General features: G+C 43.4%; 1 protein-coding gene across 1 annotated transcript; it reads right to left on the bottom strand.

The window, feature by feature from the left end:
• Positions 1-218: 218 nt before the first annotated feature.
• rhoq (ras homolog family member Q) lies at positions 219-14,369 on the bottom strand. The gene is made up of 5 exons (XM_080036737.1): positions 13,928-14,369; positions 13,562-13,620; positions 5,118-5,282; positions 3,391-3,486; positions 219-2,688 (listed from the first exon to the last, which is right to left on the bottom strand). Exons 1-5 carry the CDS (start codon positions 14,067-14,069, stop codon positions 2,527-2,529), a joined length of 624 nt encoding a protein of 207 aa, XP_079892863.1. The 5' UTR covers positions 14,070-14,369; the 3' UTR covers positions 219-2,526.
• Between the last annotated feature and the right edge of the window lie 983 nt (positions 14,370-15,352).

Here is a 15,352-nt window from a genome sequence, read left to right as displayed (position 1 = left end):
CAAGTTAAACCCTCCAACACAATGTATAAACACAGTAAACACATTTATTGAGAAGAGAGGCGGGAGAATGCATTGGTTGCTGCGGCACTTATAGGCTCTGGATCCTGCGGGTGGCCCTCACACGACGAAAGCAAGCAAAACTGTCCGTGTGACTGAAGACAGTTCACCCTTGCGATCTGATCCACATTCAGTTTATACGTACAACGCAGGCTGGGACAGAGAGGAGAAGCACCATTTACATTAAAGCTTTAATCAATCATCATATGACTCTGAACAGAAAATTAACAATAGTCATTTGGCAAGAGTTGGCACCTTTGATTAATATATTTAAAAAAAAAAGTTTGACAAAGCAAATAAATGCATATAAACAAGAGGAGCTGATATTTCTGATGTTTGGCTTGCAAGAAAGGTTCAGTCAACACCTCAAGTTATCACTTACAAAAATATAGACACGTAGGCATACCTTTTGTTGCATACAATTGTATTAAGGGGGATCATGGATATTTAAGCTTATCTCTAAATCGGGTAAACTCCACAAATTATCTCAATTTATATTTGAAATTTTGCATAATCTAACACAGATCAATGGCTTGCTATGGTAGAACCTGTTTCTACAACAGGATGGGATCGGTACACGGAGGTGGCCAGACTAATGTTTTCATATTTTTCATAATGTAAAAGACCTTAAAACTTCCAACATGGTTATTATTCTGCAGGATTGAATCAATTCTACAACCTGGGCTGCACTAGCTTTTCATAAATGCATCACGACATCTGTTTGTAGCCTACTTCAAAGCTAGCACTAACTTGTTTCAACCCTGTGATTTAATGAATTTGGCAGCATACTAACATACTAACATAAGCACCAAAAATAACAGTTAGGGGGCAAAGTGATGCATTTTAGAGCTGCTTCTTTATCTACAACTGTTTTGTAAGTTGGTTTAGTTGGCTAAAACCATGCTAACAACAGCTTCCCCTGGTGGGCCCACTGGGTGTTAATACTACGTAAGTAATAACTCAACTCTACCTAAGAGCTATTTCCTGTGGGGTAACCAGTTTAAATGTAGTGACCATAGATAGTATATAGAAGGTATAGTGACATGTCCATGTCCAACACTTAGGTTAAAGCTAGGCCCAGTTTGAAGTTACGAACAGCTTGCGCAAACGGCTGCATTTCTTGAAAAGCTGATATTTGTATGTAGGCTAATTTAGGGACTTTATAGACTGTGTGCGTGGTAACATGGTGTGCTATTCTCATGTTTGTGCCATGAGGAACAGAGTGCATATTCTGTGCTTCAATCTTCCTTTTTGTTCAGGGAGAGGAGAGGATCAGTGTTTTAAAGCAGAGGAATGTGCTTTGTTGTGCCGGGAAATGAAGTGGCGCTGACTGTGCTTCATGTTGTGCATTAGAGATAGACTACAGTATTAGGTCACCATAGCAACCTACTTAGATGAAAGTGTGCATTTGATTCTTTGGACGTTGGATATGAATCAAGAGGTTCATTTCTAAAATGAGATCCCTCTTCTTCCTCTCTCTTATCTAAACCTTCTTAAAGGCGATGAAAGGATGACACGTTATTGCAGGATAACAAAATTAAAACATAATAAGGAAAGCCATCAGTTGAGAAGATAATATTCGCACAGACTTGAACATCCCTATTTTAGAGATATACAAACATAAACTTTGGATAACATATCTTTTTGAAATGGATAACAGACCTCTTCAGTTACTGATGAAGACCACCGCCCCAGTCCTAACTTACAGTATGTTTTGGCATGCCACACTATAAAACAATGGGGTTCCATAAGGCAAAAACAAGACTCTCAAACTTTAAAATGATATAGTTCTAGGACCAACATTTCACTGAGGAGCATTTCACTCATTTGTGTTTTTTTCCCACACAATGCATAGCCCCTTATGTGGTTTCATTTGCATGTCCTTAACTGACCAATAACTGGAGACGGACTCGGTGGACCAGGAGTCAGTTCAATTGAAAAAACTAGGCCTCTTTGTCCAGCAGTGTATGTCCTAACTACTGTCACTCGAGTCATCCCCCTCAACATTTATCAGCTTCAGGTTTTCCCTACCGATTCACAAATCAATAATATAGCTTTCAAAACTATAGAAATAGCAGAAATGAACTCTTTCAAATGTAGCATTTCTTTTAAAAACTAAATGTCTTTTTGCATTTTTTCGTATGACACCTTACAACGATTTCGCACAGGAGATATGATTAAAAATGGATATAAAAGAAGGTACTTCCGAGGGAAATGTCTTTTTGATGAAGAGACTGACTTGGGTTTTGGGCTCCTTTGGTAGTAAACTGCATCCTTCACCCATGTCGGACAGCAGGAGAGAGAGAGAGTTATGGCCTTTCCAGAGCCCTACAGCTTAAAAGGTAGCTCTTGTTTTGTCCACTTCAGTCCTTTTGTGCATTTTATTCCCCCTTCCCTTTTGTCTGTTTTTTTGCCTTCTGTCCAGGTTTGGTTTATGGTTGGTCGCTGAAGGATCTCTGGGTTTCTGTATCACGTGATCAGACAGCAGTTGATGCAGCGGGGTCCCAGCCTTCTCTTCAGAGCTCCCTTCTTTTTCTTGGGAGTCAGGATGGCAATGATGGCCTCGTCGAACACCGTCTTCAGTCCCTTCTGGGTCAAAGCTGAACATTCCACATAGCAACATGCACCAATCTGATGAGGAGAACAGAAAGGACCAAACATTAGACAAGACATTTTTAGTAAGGCAGTTTTACATGGTAATCTCGTGTTAAGCTATACTTAATTGTCCCTGTGGTTGTTATGCACTATTCTGGTCCATCTGCAGTTACAGCACATATTTTTTATGCACACTCAGTGTGAGTAAAGTATTGCATATAATGTAATTGTCTGCTTATATAAGTGCCCAAATATACAGAATAAACCAGTAGAGCATCCAATTGGTTGTATATATACTGTATATGTATAATAGCTCTTTGAATGATTTTCAAATCCTGGTGGCCTCCCAGGAGACAATCAATCAATCAAAATCTGTCCATCTAAATCCAATATAAGGTTGCCAAAACTGCATGGATAATCAACTTTTAAATGAGTCTAAATTGTAATATATTTTATCATTGCCTGTCGTACAGCCTCAAACTCTGCTGGACATCCATGTTGACCCAGAATGTCTTCCCGGATTCATTTCAAGGCAAAGAATGCACAGAGGTCTTATTCTGGGCATTTCACTGGAGAAATGACATTCTTACGGAGACATTCCTGGGTCAAGTCCACACGCAGGAATCTAACTGGACCTGACAGCTAACTGCTACAACACTGAAAGTCAAAATGTATTTCACCACCTGCGTATTAACCTACTTTACTTTTTTAACATTCAGACAAAAACACAATACAAACCTCCTTGGCTAGTTTCTGTCCTTGCTCAGTGGGGATGGGCTTCTCCTTCATGTCATTCAGTTTGGCAATGGTCTTGGGGTCATCACGCAGGTCAATCTGAAAGAGACATACGACACTTCCTCATTCAACGTTGTTATCAACATTATGATATATGGATATTTAATAAAAGCTCTATTAGTTTCTTCCTGACTCTCTGTCTGATTTGCCAACATCAGGTATTGCATCACTTTTTCTCCATGCCTCTAAAACATAAGCTCAACTGTCCAACTGACTCATTTTGAAACAAAGCCATGTTGGCCCCAAACTTCCTGCTCCTGTGCAGAAACGATTTCACAGCAGACCACAAGGTTCCTCACTCTCTTCTTTTACTCAGTCATTGCAATGCTCAGCACACAAACACAACTCATCCCCATCTCTGTAACGACCAATTACGATTTTTAAATGCGTCCACCTGCACAATCTCCCTGGGAGCCACCTTCATTAACCCTTTATCCTGGACCGGTGTGATTTGTTACTGAAGCCCGTGTGTGCATATCAGCATCCTGCCGAAGAGCGGCCGGTGAGTTATGGAGGGGACTGATAAAAGGCCAGTCAACATCAGCTGACGCCAGATAAATCAGACACCCACTCCATCCTGCTCATAACCGCTGGGCCTTGGCTGCACTGGCATTTGGTTGCCAGGGAACACGGACCAGAAATCACCCACCCCAAGTCAGCACTCATTTTTCAGAGGGCGTACTGTATTGGCGGTGGGTTTTAAGGTTAAGCTGGAGAAATAAGTTGATATACATAGGGTGAGCGTCATTTCTTCACATGAGCATGAGTTGAGTGAAACCTCTTTAAGAAGATCAAAAGACAATTAACCCAGCTTTAACATCTTTGCACAAGTTCATTTCTGGTTTAGTCAGATGTATTGATCAGTGAGGACTTAGTTAGCGACTAGCTGGTGAACACAGTTGAGCATCTAGGAGCCAGATATTTCCCGATCAAGAAGTTGTTGGAGACCAAAACGAGAACCTAGAGGAGTGTGACATGAAACATGACTCCAAATAAAATGCTTCTGTTGCTGTGTCTGCTAGCTGTGTACATAGAGAACTGTTTGGTGATGTGGACGGCCACCAGGTTGGTTGGAAGCAGCTAGATGGGGACTTTGTGTTGTTACCCGGAAGATGCTGAAGTCAAGGTTAGATTTCAACCTAGCACTACCTCCACCTTTCAAAGTATGTTGTATTACTAGACAGGTACGGGAAGGATGCTACCCTTTTTTCTCAATGTCAGATTTGTCTGGACGGATGTACAAATGGTACAATTTGACTGATCATTGGCAGCTTTAAGTGATTCCTCATGATCTGCATACTGTTCTCAGCTATGGGAGCGTGAGCATTCTTATGTTCTGCCTTTTCTTGACTCTTCCATTTTCTCTTTTAGGATATTGAGAGTGAGTCTCTGCATATGTGACTTCATCAAACACTATACAAATCATCTCTGAACAAGTATTCTCAGAAAATATCAGAACAGATGTGACAGATATTGCAACATTTCATTTCCCATGCATACATAATAAAGATCCCTTATTGGATCTGTAAGGAGACACATCTGTTTAGTATTATATAGAGAAATACAATAATCTATATATCTCATCATACTAATATGTATTTCTCTCATCACATATCTTTTAAATGTGAAGGCCTGTGTGGTGTGAGCAGCAGAGAATGGGGAGCACTAACCTGGGTGCCAATGAGCAGGTAGGGGACACTGGGTGCGTACTCCTGCAACTCCGGCACCCATTCTTCACGCACGTTCTGGAAACTGGCCGGATTAACAACCGAGAAGCAGATGAGGAAGACATCGGTCATGGGGTAGGACAACGGCCTGAGGCGGTCGTAGTCCTCCTGGAAGAAGAAGAAGAAGAAGAAGAAGAAGAAGAAGAAGAAGAAGAAGAAGAAGAAGAAGACGAAGAAGAAGAAGAAGAAGAAGAAGAAGAAGAAGAAGAAGAAGAAGAAGAAGAAGGAGGAGGCAAGGACACGGATGGTTAGTATCAGAGGTCAGGGGAGGAACAATAGGTCAGGAACAAATGAGCAGACATGATTCATTTCCGTTTCTGAACATTGGGGAAACAATCATTTGTGAAATATTAAAGCATGTAATAAAAAAAAAGAGCTTTGAAGACGGACATACTTTTACTCTTCACTGTAGCCAAGAGTGGTAATCTAAAACTGTGATTAGCTATAGCTCCGTGGCTGTTTTATACAAAGGATGTGAGGTATGTGAGACAGGAGTGGTAAGAATAAAATAAAACCTGCACTTGGAAATGAGTTATGGAGAAATGAAGAAAAGTGTGAAGATGACCTTCACATGAGAGATTTACTTCTATTGCTCTCCCTTTTCTGACAGCTAGACATCATTAAGGATTTTTCTTTTCGTTTTGCGGTCCTGAGAGCAAGGCCTCGCCGCAAGACACTGAAAACCAGACACACTGCCATCTCCTAAATTACGGGCGCAAGACTGTCCTTTGTGTGCCAGATCAAGCGCTCTCTTGTCTTCACGATAAATAAACCACTTTTGACAGGGTGTCCGACTCACACACATATGAATATTCATGCCGCATCTCTCACGCATTCTCCTTCTGGCACACACTGGGATGGTTTTCTGCTGCTGCTGGCTTGAGGACGCGGGTGATCAATGGACCTCCAGTAATTAGATATGACTCAACCAGACCAACTCGCACCGATGGAATCAATCTCAATCTCTTTATCTGGGGAATGTTATTGTCCAAATCTCCTGAAATCAAAAGCTAATTGGACGCAATGTTGCACTGTGCAAGATATAGCTCAGGCTGCAATGGGAAAACCGAGCTCATGGCAATGTATTTATTGTATTCCCTTCTATTCTAAACGCACACAGCAAAGCCCAATAAGATAGCACCGCTGTAACTCTCAGAAACAAGTCCCTCTCACGCAAATGCATTACGAGGAAAAAAGGTTATGCAAATGAGATGAATGTCAGGAGATTCTCCGGAAAAGCAGTAGATCAGCCCGCCCGGTGTGTCATCTATTGTTGCCCGTCTATTAGATTTAACACGCACTGACTTTATATTAGATTGAAGTAGATGAGGAAACGGCATACAAATCTTAGAGCCTAGACTACTATGCTGAGCTAGAGAAAGTCAAGTGGCTATAAATCAAAAATGTATGAGTTGTTCATCCTCTTACTTCCAAATGAGTGCAGTATATCACTGAGCCGAGTCGTGCAGAGATGTCAAAGGCTTCATGGTGGCTGTTATGAACTTCTTAGAGGGCCAGATGGGTCGAGGTTATGATATGACACATGAGATGATTGAGTCTTTAGAAAACAGCTGTCGTTTCCGTAACTATACAGTGACTGACACCGGTTACCGGACACTATCTGAATTTCCTGATGCTATGAATCAGTTATGGATGGCTGCAAACCAAATGGCACTCCATGCAAGCTGAGCTAAATACTATGTCACAGGAGGACAAACGCTAAGAGACTTGTCTGCAGTTAGGTTTTTGGTCAAACTACTTTTTCATGAATTCACTTTTTTTTTTTTTAAGTTAAACGTGGAGTCAGTGATTCTGGAGAACGCTTGTTGTTAAATCACTTTTTGTCACCACTGCAACCTGCCCATACTGTGTGTGTGTGCGCTGAAATAATAACTCCAGTGTTAATACACAGGAAAGGCCCTGTAAACTGGTATGTAAACAAAGGGGGCCAATTGAGCTAGCATCATGTCTATTTACAGAGCCTAAGATGTGTATTAACCATGGATTATTCTCACACAGTACATACAGGTAGCAGATCGTGAGGAGATATTCAATGATTTTGATAAAAGTGATTTGACAATAAGCATTCTCCAGAATCACTCACTCCACCTTTAATGACTTGGTAAAAAGAAAAGAAAACATTGCCCTAGCATTCACATAGACGTCATGTGCTTATTCTCTGCCCCCATAGACGCACTATGTCCGCCACATGGGAGCAACACTCTGAGCGTGTTTATGTGTCTCTCTGTGTGCTTGTGACCTTTGCTTGCACAAAGTGAATCCTGCTATTCCCTGGTGAGCCACCTACGTAGGAACACAGTGATAGCCACTCAGCAGTTTACTGTAAACAGCTTCTCTGAGCCCCGTCTCTGTTTCCTCAGCACAGCCATGAAACATTACCAAACACAGCATGCCCGCTAGTCCTCTCACAGTGTACACACAGTCAGACACTAACAGAGTGTACCTCTAGCTCCTGTGCTAAGTCTTAAAGGCCTACTTCACCGGTTTGAATATGAAGGTGTATTGAATTCTGAGATCCTATGTAATATAAATGTGCGAAAAAAATTGAAATCGGTTCATCCTAGCCTGAGAAAAGGCAGAAAGAGTGTTACTGTGATGTCTTTTACTGTGACATCACAGTAATATTTACAAAGTACGTTTTTTTTAACCCTATATTTCTCTTTCTGTGATGTCACGAGAAATAGAAATATAGGGTTAAAAAAAACACTCTTTCTGCCTTTTCTCAGGCTAGGATGAACCGATTTTAATTTTTTTTGCACATTTATACTACATAGGATCTCAGAATTCAATACACCTTCATATTCAAACCGGTGAAGTAGGCCTTTAAGTTTGATCAGTGCTCGGTCCAGAGATGTTTACACTTGAGCTGTTGTTAAGGTGCTTTGTATGACACACCATTATATCGGTTCAACAGTTCCCAATACATCTATGACTCTGTCCAAGGTAGTCAGGAGCGCACAGTAAATATTATGATCAGTGCCAAGGGAGCACAGGAATGACATTTTAAAAAAGGAAGCGAAAGAAGGAGCCTATAGTGTGTGTCCGTCAGACGTGTGAACAGTAACTTCTCTCCATACATTGCTACGGGGGCAAGACTCTGCATCTTCATTGGCCAGCCTTGAGTTTGACTTCGCTCTGTTGACTCTGTGACATATGAGTTCAATGAGATCAGTGAGTCATTCCCTCGTCCTCCATCCACTGCTCTCTCTCTCTTTTTTCTATCTTTCTCCTTTTCTACTTTCTCTAAAGCCTCCTCTGGGTTCTATAAACTGTCTGTGTCAACAGAGTCAGAGACGCCTGCTCTGACATGGCCGCCGGCCGGGAATGCAATCCTAAACACTGACGCTCTCTTATTCACAAAGTTTGGTCTCTGATCTGCACATTTTAGCAGGACTGGATTTGACCCCATGAATAAAAAGCTTCTGATGCTTAATGATTGATCATGATGATGATGTATGTGTAATAATCACATGCCTGAGCGTTAATGCACGCCAATGTCAATTCATTTCATATACAGTATGTTTGGTGAGGTGACTGAGGAGGAGCTTTGATGTCCCTTATGTCATGACTCACGGCTCGGCAGTCCCTCCTCCTCCTCTTCTGTGTGTTTTCCCTCGTCTGTCTCTCCTTTTTTTTGTTGTTCCATGTGTCGGCTTCCCTGTTGGCATGTGGGCGTGGTGGCACTCCAGGGCAGGCTGTTTCCAGGTGTGGATCGTTGGGCTAATCAGGGCTCTCTATTTAAACCTGTGGACTCCAGTCATTCAGCGCCAGAGTATACTACGTATCAGAGCGGTATGATTCCCGAGCTTAAGCTCTTCGTTTATTGTTTTCTTTCACGTCTCAAGTTGGAGTTGATTTTAACACTGCTCCTTTTTCCCTTCCGTGCCAGTTGCCTCCGCTGTTCACCTGTCCTGCTCGCCTGCCTGAGGTTTCCCGGATTACCCACCTGCCTATGCTCGCGGCGCCGCCCTGCCGTCCAGTGTCCTGCCAGCCTGAAAATTGACTTTGTTCTAAAACTGACTACCTGGGTATCTGTTCTGCTTTTGGGTCCTACCTCGAGCTATCATAACACCTTATGATGTCATTAGGGGTTATGTACAGCTCCTACTATTAACTAAAGTACTTTCTGTTTAGCAAAAGCCTGATATATCCTCTGTGCAATAGAGCTTATTTGTTCATTAAAAAAGATCAATGGGCCACATTGTAGCATTTACATGTTCCTGTATTACCATTAACACACACAGTTGTAGTTTATTTTGACCAAATCTAGCAAGCAACACATGTGTATTAATTCACAGCTATTCCCCATGACAAATTACTGAGCCTTTAAAAAACAATGAAATACATTTGTAATCATGTTTTTCGAGACATAAGCTATGTTACAGAAGGAGCCAATGCACTTGGGGCTCAGCGCCTCAGGAAGGGGAGCTGGAAAGTATTCGCATATGGAGAAATATTCTTCAGCCTTTTTCACGGGATTGGTTTACAATAAGAAAAGTGATAAGAACTGGCAGAAGAAGTTTGAAAAATGTACATTAACCAAGCAGGAAATAGGCTATTGGTTTCATCATGGGAGGATCCAGTGTTTTTGGAGTTTGACCCATTCTATGGACCGAAAATCGGGACATCTCCCCGCCTTAGCTGCGTTGATTGATTGATATGTTTACTCTGTTGTCTTTATGCAACCATCACGCACAAAGAACAAATCAGACCAAGGCAGCATATTCATATTTTAGAAAATGTATACAGTAGAATATTTGTTTCAAGGTTTTCTTGCGTGGGCCTCTCCCTCATACAGAAGATCAGCAAGTTATAGGTCTACTCTAAAGCGGGAGCTGAGGCATGTCTAGTATTCCGGTTTCTGTGTATCCAAGCAGCTGAGTGGTGACAGGCTTCCAGCTGGGCAAAACCATTTCCACTCCCCACCTTCTAAACCTCGCCCCAATCCCCACCTGCTCCCCCCCCCCCATACCCTGCTCTGAGGGTCAGTGGGCCACTGTGGGTTACTGAGTCAAAAGACACTCATCAGACTGTACCACGCAGCACGGGGACAGGGTATGGGTAATGGGGGAAGTCGAGTGGTAAAAGTCATTACAGGATGTGCAGTTGAGTGTGAGGAGGACATTTAAAAATGGGCTCAGCAAATGAGGAACAGAACAATCCATCAACGAGGTGGGAGAGAGGATGGCGAGTTACGCTTCCCGCAGGGTCCCAACTTCTTCTTAGTCCCTCTACCCTAAAGCGTTTCCATGGGTACCACTACAGCACTTAGCATCCACTTCCTATTTCCCTGTTGCTCCTCTTCGGGCGGCGGTGCTAGGTTTTTGAGAGCATGAGCAGTAGCAACAGCAGCAGGAGAATAGATGAATAAATAAAGAGTTTCCCCTCTGTTCCCCTGGTCACATTGAGCAAAACAGACCTGGCAGAGCTTCCTCCATATGGAGTAATTCAATAGGCAGAGGCCGAGGGAGCGACGACGTGGCAGCGCGCAGGCAGGAGCAGGCAGGGGAGAAGAAAGTATCAGCAGCAGACAGAGCGCACTGGAGCTCAGTCGAATGGACGAGCCGGTATGATGTGGCCCTGACATGTTACACAGACACAACGGCTTGAAATTGTATCCGATGAGGGCACGGCGGCGGCGCATAATGTGCTGCCCATAACCTTGTGTAACAGCAAAACATTGTGGGAGCCTGGGCGTACAGTAAATATTATGATGACAATGTATTGAAGCTAATCAATACATGGTTTGCATTCCAATACCAATACTTCCCTGCTATTGAGTAAGGTAGAAAAGGATTTAGGATGTCCCAATTCATGTGATCGGATTCAACATGCATAGAAATACTATGCTCGGGATTTTTTGTGTGGAAATCAGCATGCTTTTTGGGCAATTCTTTACGTCACATCGACTGAGCCTCCGTGTGAAAACATCCAGCGCTGAGACGGTTATATAATCAAAAGGCAAGTTCAAGGTGTGATGTTATAATGAATTAAATATGTAAAAGCATGTCATAATCGCAGTATACTGCATGTCAACTACATACTTTATATGATCGGCTGTAGATTGTAGAATGGTAAAAAGAAAGAGAGTGTGATTTGGAAACACAGGCCTTGTGTAGCGGCAGCCAGAGGTGGAGATGATGAGGGGAGCGTTTTTAAATCTTACAAGTGCAAGAGAGAGAGAGAGAGAAGGTGAAAGGAAAATGAAACTGTGAGGACTGAATTTATCCACTTTTCTGAGCAATACCACCCCCCACCCCCCCTCCTCCCCACAATCTGTCCCCCCTCTCTCTCTCTCTTTCTTCCTCTTTCTGCCTTCATCTCACTCTCTCTCTCCGTCTCTCTCTTTGGGGCGCCGGGTCTTTGATGGGATGCTGAAGCTATAAACATAACCAGCTGGCCTTGTGCTCCACATAAAGAGGTCAGCGGAGTCTAGAGCGGATTGGGATGGGGGGGGGGGGGGGGGTTTGGGGTGGAGGGGAAGTGCGTTTTGGAAGAGCGGTAACTCTACTCTCGGTGGCCACGGCAGACATCTGGGAGAACTTCTCCATTTCAGAGCCGCTCTGAATCAGCTAAAAAACAAGCTCTCATCTGACACACAGCACATGCACACCCTATCAAAGACGGGCAGAATAGACAATACGTTTGAGTTCCTCTTTTTACAACCGAGTAGTAACAATTCTACCATCTGTTTTCTCAAGGGGGAAAGAAACCAGAAGACATATGCAGAGTATATATATTTAACGCAGCCACAGGTAGCCGTTTGGGTGGAGAGAAGAGAGAGCGAAGCTGGCGGTGATTTTCTATTCATGGACATTTAGCATTCATGAATGAGCCTAACAGGGAAACAGGCTGGATATTCCCCAGTTGACCTTCCGCTGCCTAGTTTTTATTCTTTCCCGTGGACGGATCAGATAGCAGATTGTGACTCATTCTGACTTCACACAGTTATATCCGGCTCTGAGGAAAAGCGTTAACTATTCAACAGTTTGACATGTGTACAGTTTTAGGTTACGGTAAAAGACAGGAGGTCAAAGGTCATCAGAGTTGCCTTGTAGCTGAAGGGACTTTCAAACTTAAAGGTGACCTGCGTAGTTTTCTGGTTAGCAAACAAAAGTTGGGTTCACGATCACATATACATCGATTTGTGTTTTACCGATTGAAAGCTCTCATAAATAAATAAATAAATGTAAACATTAGTTAGTCCGACTGAAATCCTACTAAATATCGAGCTATAACCGTAGCTCAACGGTGCATTGTTGTGTACTAGCGAAAACTGACAATCAACAGATTAGCATTAAAGCCAGCCCCCACAGCACACAAAAGCTACATTTCAAGCAAATCAAGTGCCCACGTGTAAAAACATTGCTCCATAGTGCTACTAGTGGTCGAAAACTCCCAAGGGTACCTTCCACATTACTGCTTCCACATTACTGCTTTTCACATTAAAATACCAGGATTCATGCTTTAGGGCCTGTCCAATCTAGGGCTACAATTTGACAACTTTCACTGTCAATTAATCTGTGACCTTTCTCAACAGCGATAAATCCATTAACTAATTGTTGCCGATTCATTTGTGACTCATCCATTACTTGATCTCATCATTTCAGCTTCAGTCTAATCATCTTATCCTCATACAGATGGAATTATAATCATTTTCGCCCCAGAACTTTAGACTGGAGGTACGGATGGAAAATAATGCAGGGCTTTCCACACACATGAGCCATGCCTGTGTCTGTCTTTGTGTGTTTACACTGGCTCTTCTGGTGAGTGGAAACATTATTATTTGTGTGTGTGTGTGTGTGTGTGTGTGTGTGTGTGTGTGTGTGCGTGCGTGCGTGCGTGCGTGCGTGCGTGCGTGCGTGCGTGCGTGCGTGCGTGCGTGCGTGCGTGCGTGTGTGCGTGTGTGTGTGCGTGTGTGTGTGAGTTCAGTCCAGTGCATTTTCTGTACAGTTTTAACTATTGCCCCCACTGAATGGCACATTGTAAAGAAAGAGCCCAGGCATTATAGGCGGCCCTATTAACCAACCTGTGACATCACTACTGGACATTGGAGCCCTGTTCTCCACATAATAGAACTATTGAAACTCCTTCGCTACCATCACTGTCCGTGGCACACCAGACTTCTGGCAGCAGAGCCCATGTGCAAAAGCCATCACCTGTTGCAGCTTAGCGTCTGGCCTGAATATGAAGCCCGTGGGCGTGTGGGGATAGTTATTAGTCCCAGGAGCACATGGGGGGTGGAGGGAGAGTGAGATAGAGATGGAGTGAGAGACGGAGAGAGCGAGAGAGAGAGAGTGTGTGTATGTATGTGAGTGTGCCCTTGACATGCTTGGCAACTGGCCAGGGGAAAAAATAAACTGTACCTGACCAGCTGTGTCATAGAGTCCCAACAAGTACTGCTTCCCCCCGACATTGACACTCACTGCAAGGAAATGACAAAGAACAGTTTGAGAGGAGGGAGAGAGGGAGGGAGGGAGGGCTCAGGGTCCCCCCAACCCCTCTCTGCTATGGAGAAGGCAAACAAGTGGTTTTGATTATAGCAACAGATGCAAGCCAATGCAGTTGGAGAAAGAGTGGCAGAGGAAATTCACTCTCGAGAAACGTTACATTCACTCACACATTATTACAAAACACAGAATAGCAGCTGATCAGCTTTGTCAAGGTGTTATCATAATACGCTCGTGATAGATAGACAGCACAATAGAACAACTGTATTGTATTGTTCTTACCTGCATAATGATCAAAGACAGTGGGCACATACTCCTCTGGAAAGGCGTCATTGGCATAGCTCATAAGAAGACACGTTTTGCCCACTGCACCGTCCCCGACCACGACGCATTTTAACATGATGGTACCGGTTCCGTTTGCCATGATCCCGACCTAACAGTCATCATCACCGGCCCCCAAGACGCCCTGTAATCCTGACCTTACTCCCCTGGCTTTCAATAACCTGCTGCTGCTGCTGCTGCTGCTGGGCGGTGATGATCCGCGAACACCGGGCATCACCAGCGTCGGAGGCGGACCGCGCAGCGCAACGAGTCGGACTGGATCTGCATCTGTCTCCACCTCCTTCTCCTCACCACCACCACCACCACCACCGGGTTACGGAACTCCCAAATTTGTCCGTCAAAGGAGTTCCCCTTTCCCCGAGGCTGACAGAATGAACAGGACCCCCCTCCCACTCAGTCCTAAAGGGTCCTCAATACGGTTTCTCCCTAACCCACATGTGAAGTGCTGTAGCCGGGTTAGTCGTGCCCGTTCCCTGGTGCGCTCCACGCCTGTGTGTGTTCAACTCGCTGCCTGGTGCACTGTGCCGCTGGTGGTGGACAAGGTGGGTGCGCTCTGCTGGAGAAGAGGCGGAGCTTTGGTTTGAAAGCAAGGGGCTCTGGATAAAGTATACACTCCGCCTGCTGGGGATGTGCGTGGACCAAGGAGTGTAAGGTATGACATCATTACATACATTAGGAAGATTTTATACAACCATGTTAAAAACATATAGCCTAGGTCTGTATATTGCACTTCATGTGGCACTTTGTGGGTTGGCTAATTTGAAGCTACTACTTACATGCTCTTTAAAGCACTTTGTAATCTTGTTTTTAAAAGTTCTATAGGCCTACAAATAAAGATTTCTATTATTATAACATGAACGAAAAAGCGTCAGCTGAATGGAATGTAATCTGTCACAATGACTGAGGGGAATGTTAGAACAGTAACCACTCTGGAAATAAAAACTATTTCTTGAAGTAAATGAGTTGGGCTATCACACACACACACACACACACACATACTTACTGGTGCAATGTCCAACAGCCTATATGATGCACACACAAAGGATAATCCTAGGAACATTATCAGGGTGTAAAAGTATAATAACAAAATCTAATTCCCACTATAAGTATTATCACCCCCTAAATAAAGACAATAATGGCATCTTGTTGATTTCCCTTTGGCTAGACATGCTCTACCATGCAGTCAAGCATTACTGTAATGTGTAAGCATATACCCCCACATGTTTATTTAGATACTAGAAATGTTGTAACTTAAATCTTTCTCTCAAGTTAAAAGAAAACTATTTAGGTTCTAAATTTAGGGGAAGTGTCTGTCTGATTTTCACATGACTTTGTGGTCAAGGAGATAAATAGATGATCCCTGCA

This window comes from Ammodytes marinus, assembly GCF_949987685.1.
Source record: "Ammodytes marinus genome assembly, chromosome: 11".
NCBI lineage: Eukaryota > Metazoa > Chordata > Actinopteri > Uranoscopiformes > Ammodytidae > Ammodytes > Ammodytes marinus.
This window is presented reverse-complemented; position numbering and strand designations above follow the sequence as displayed.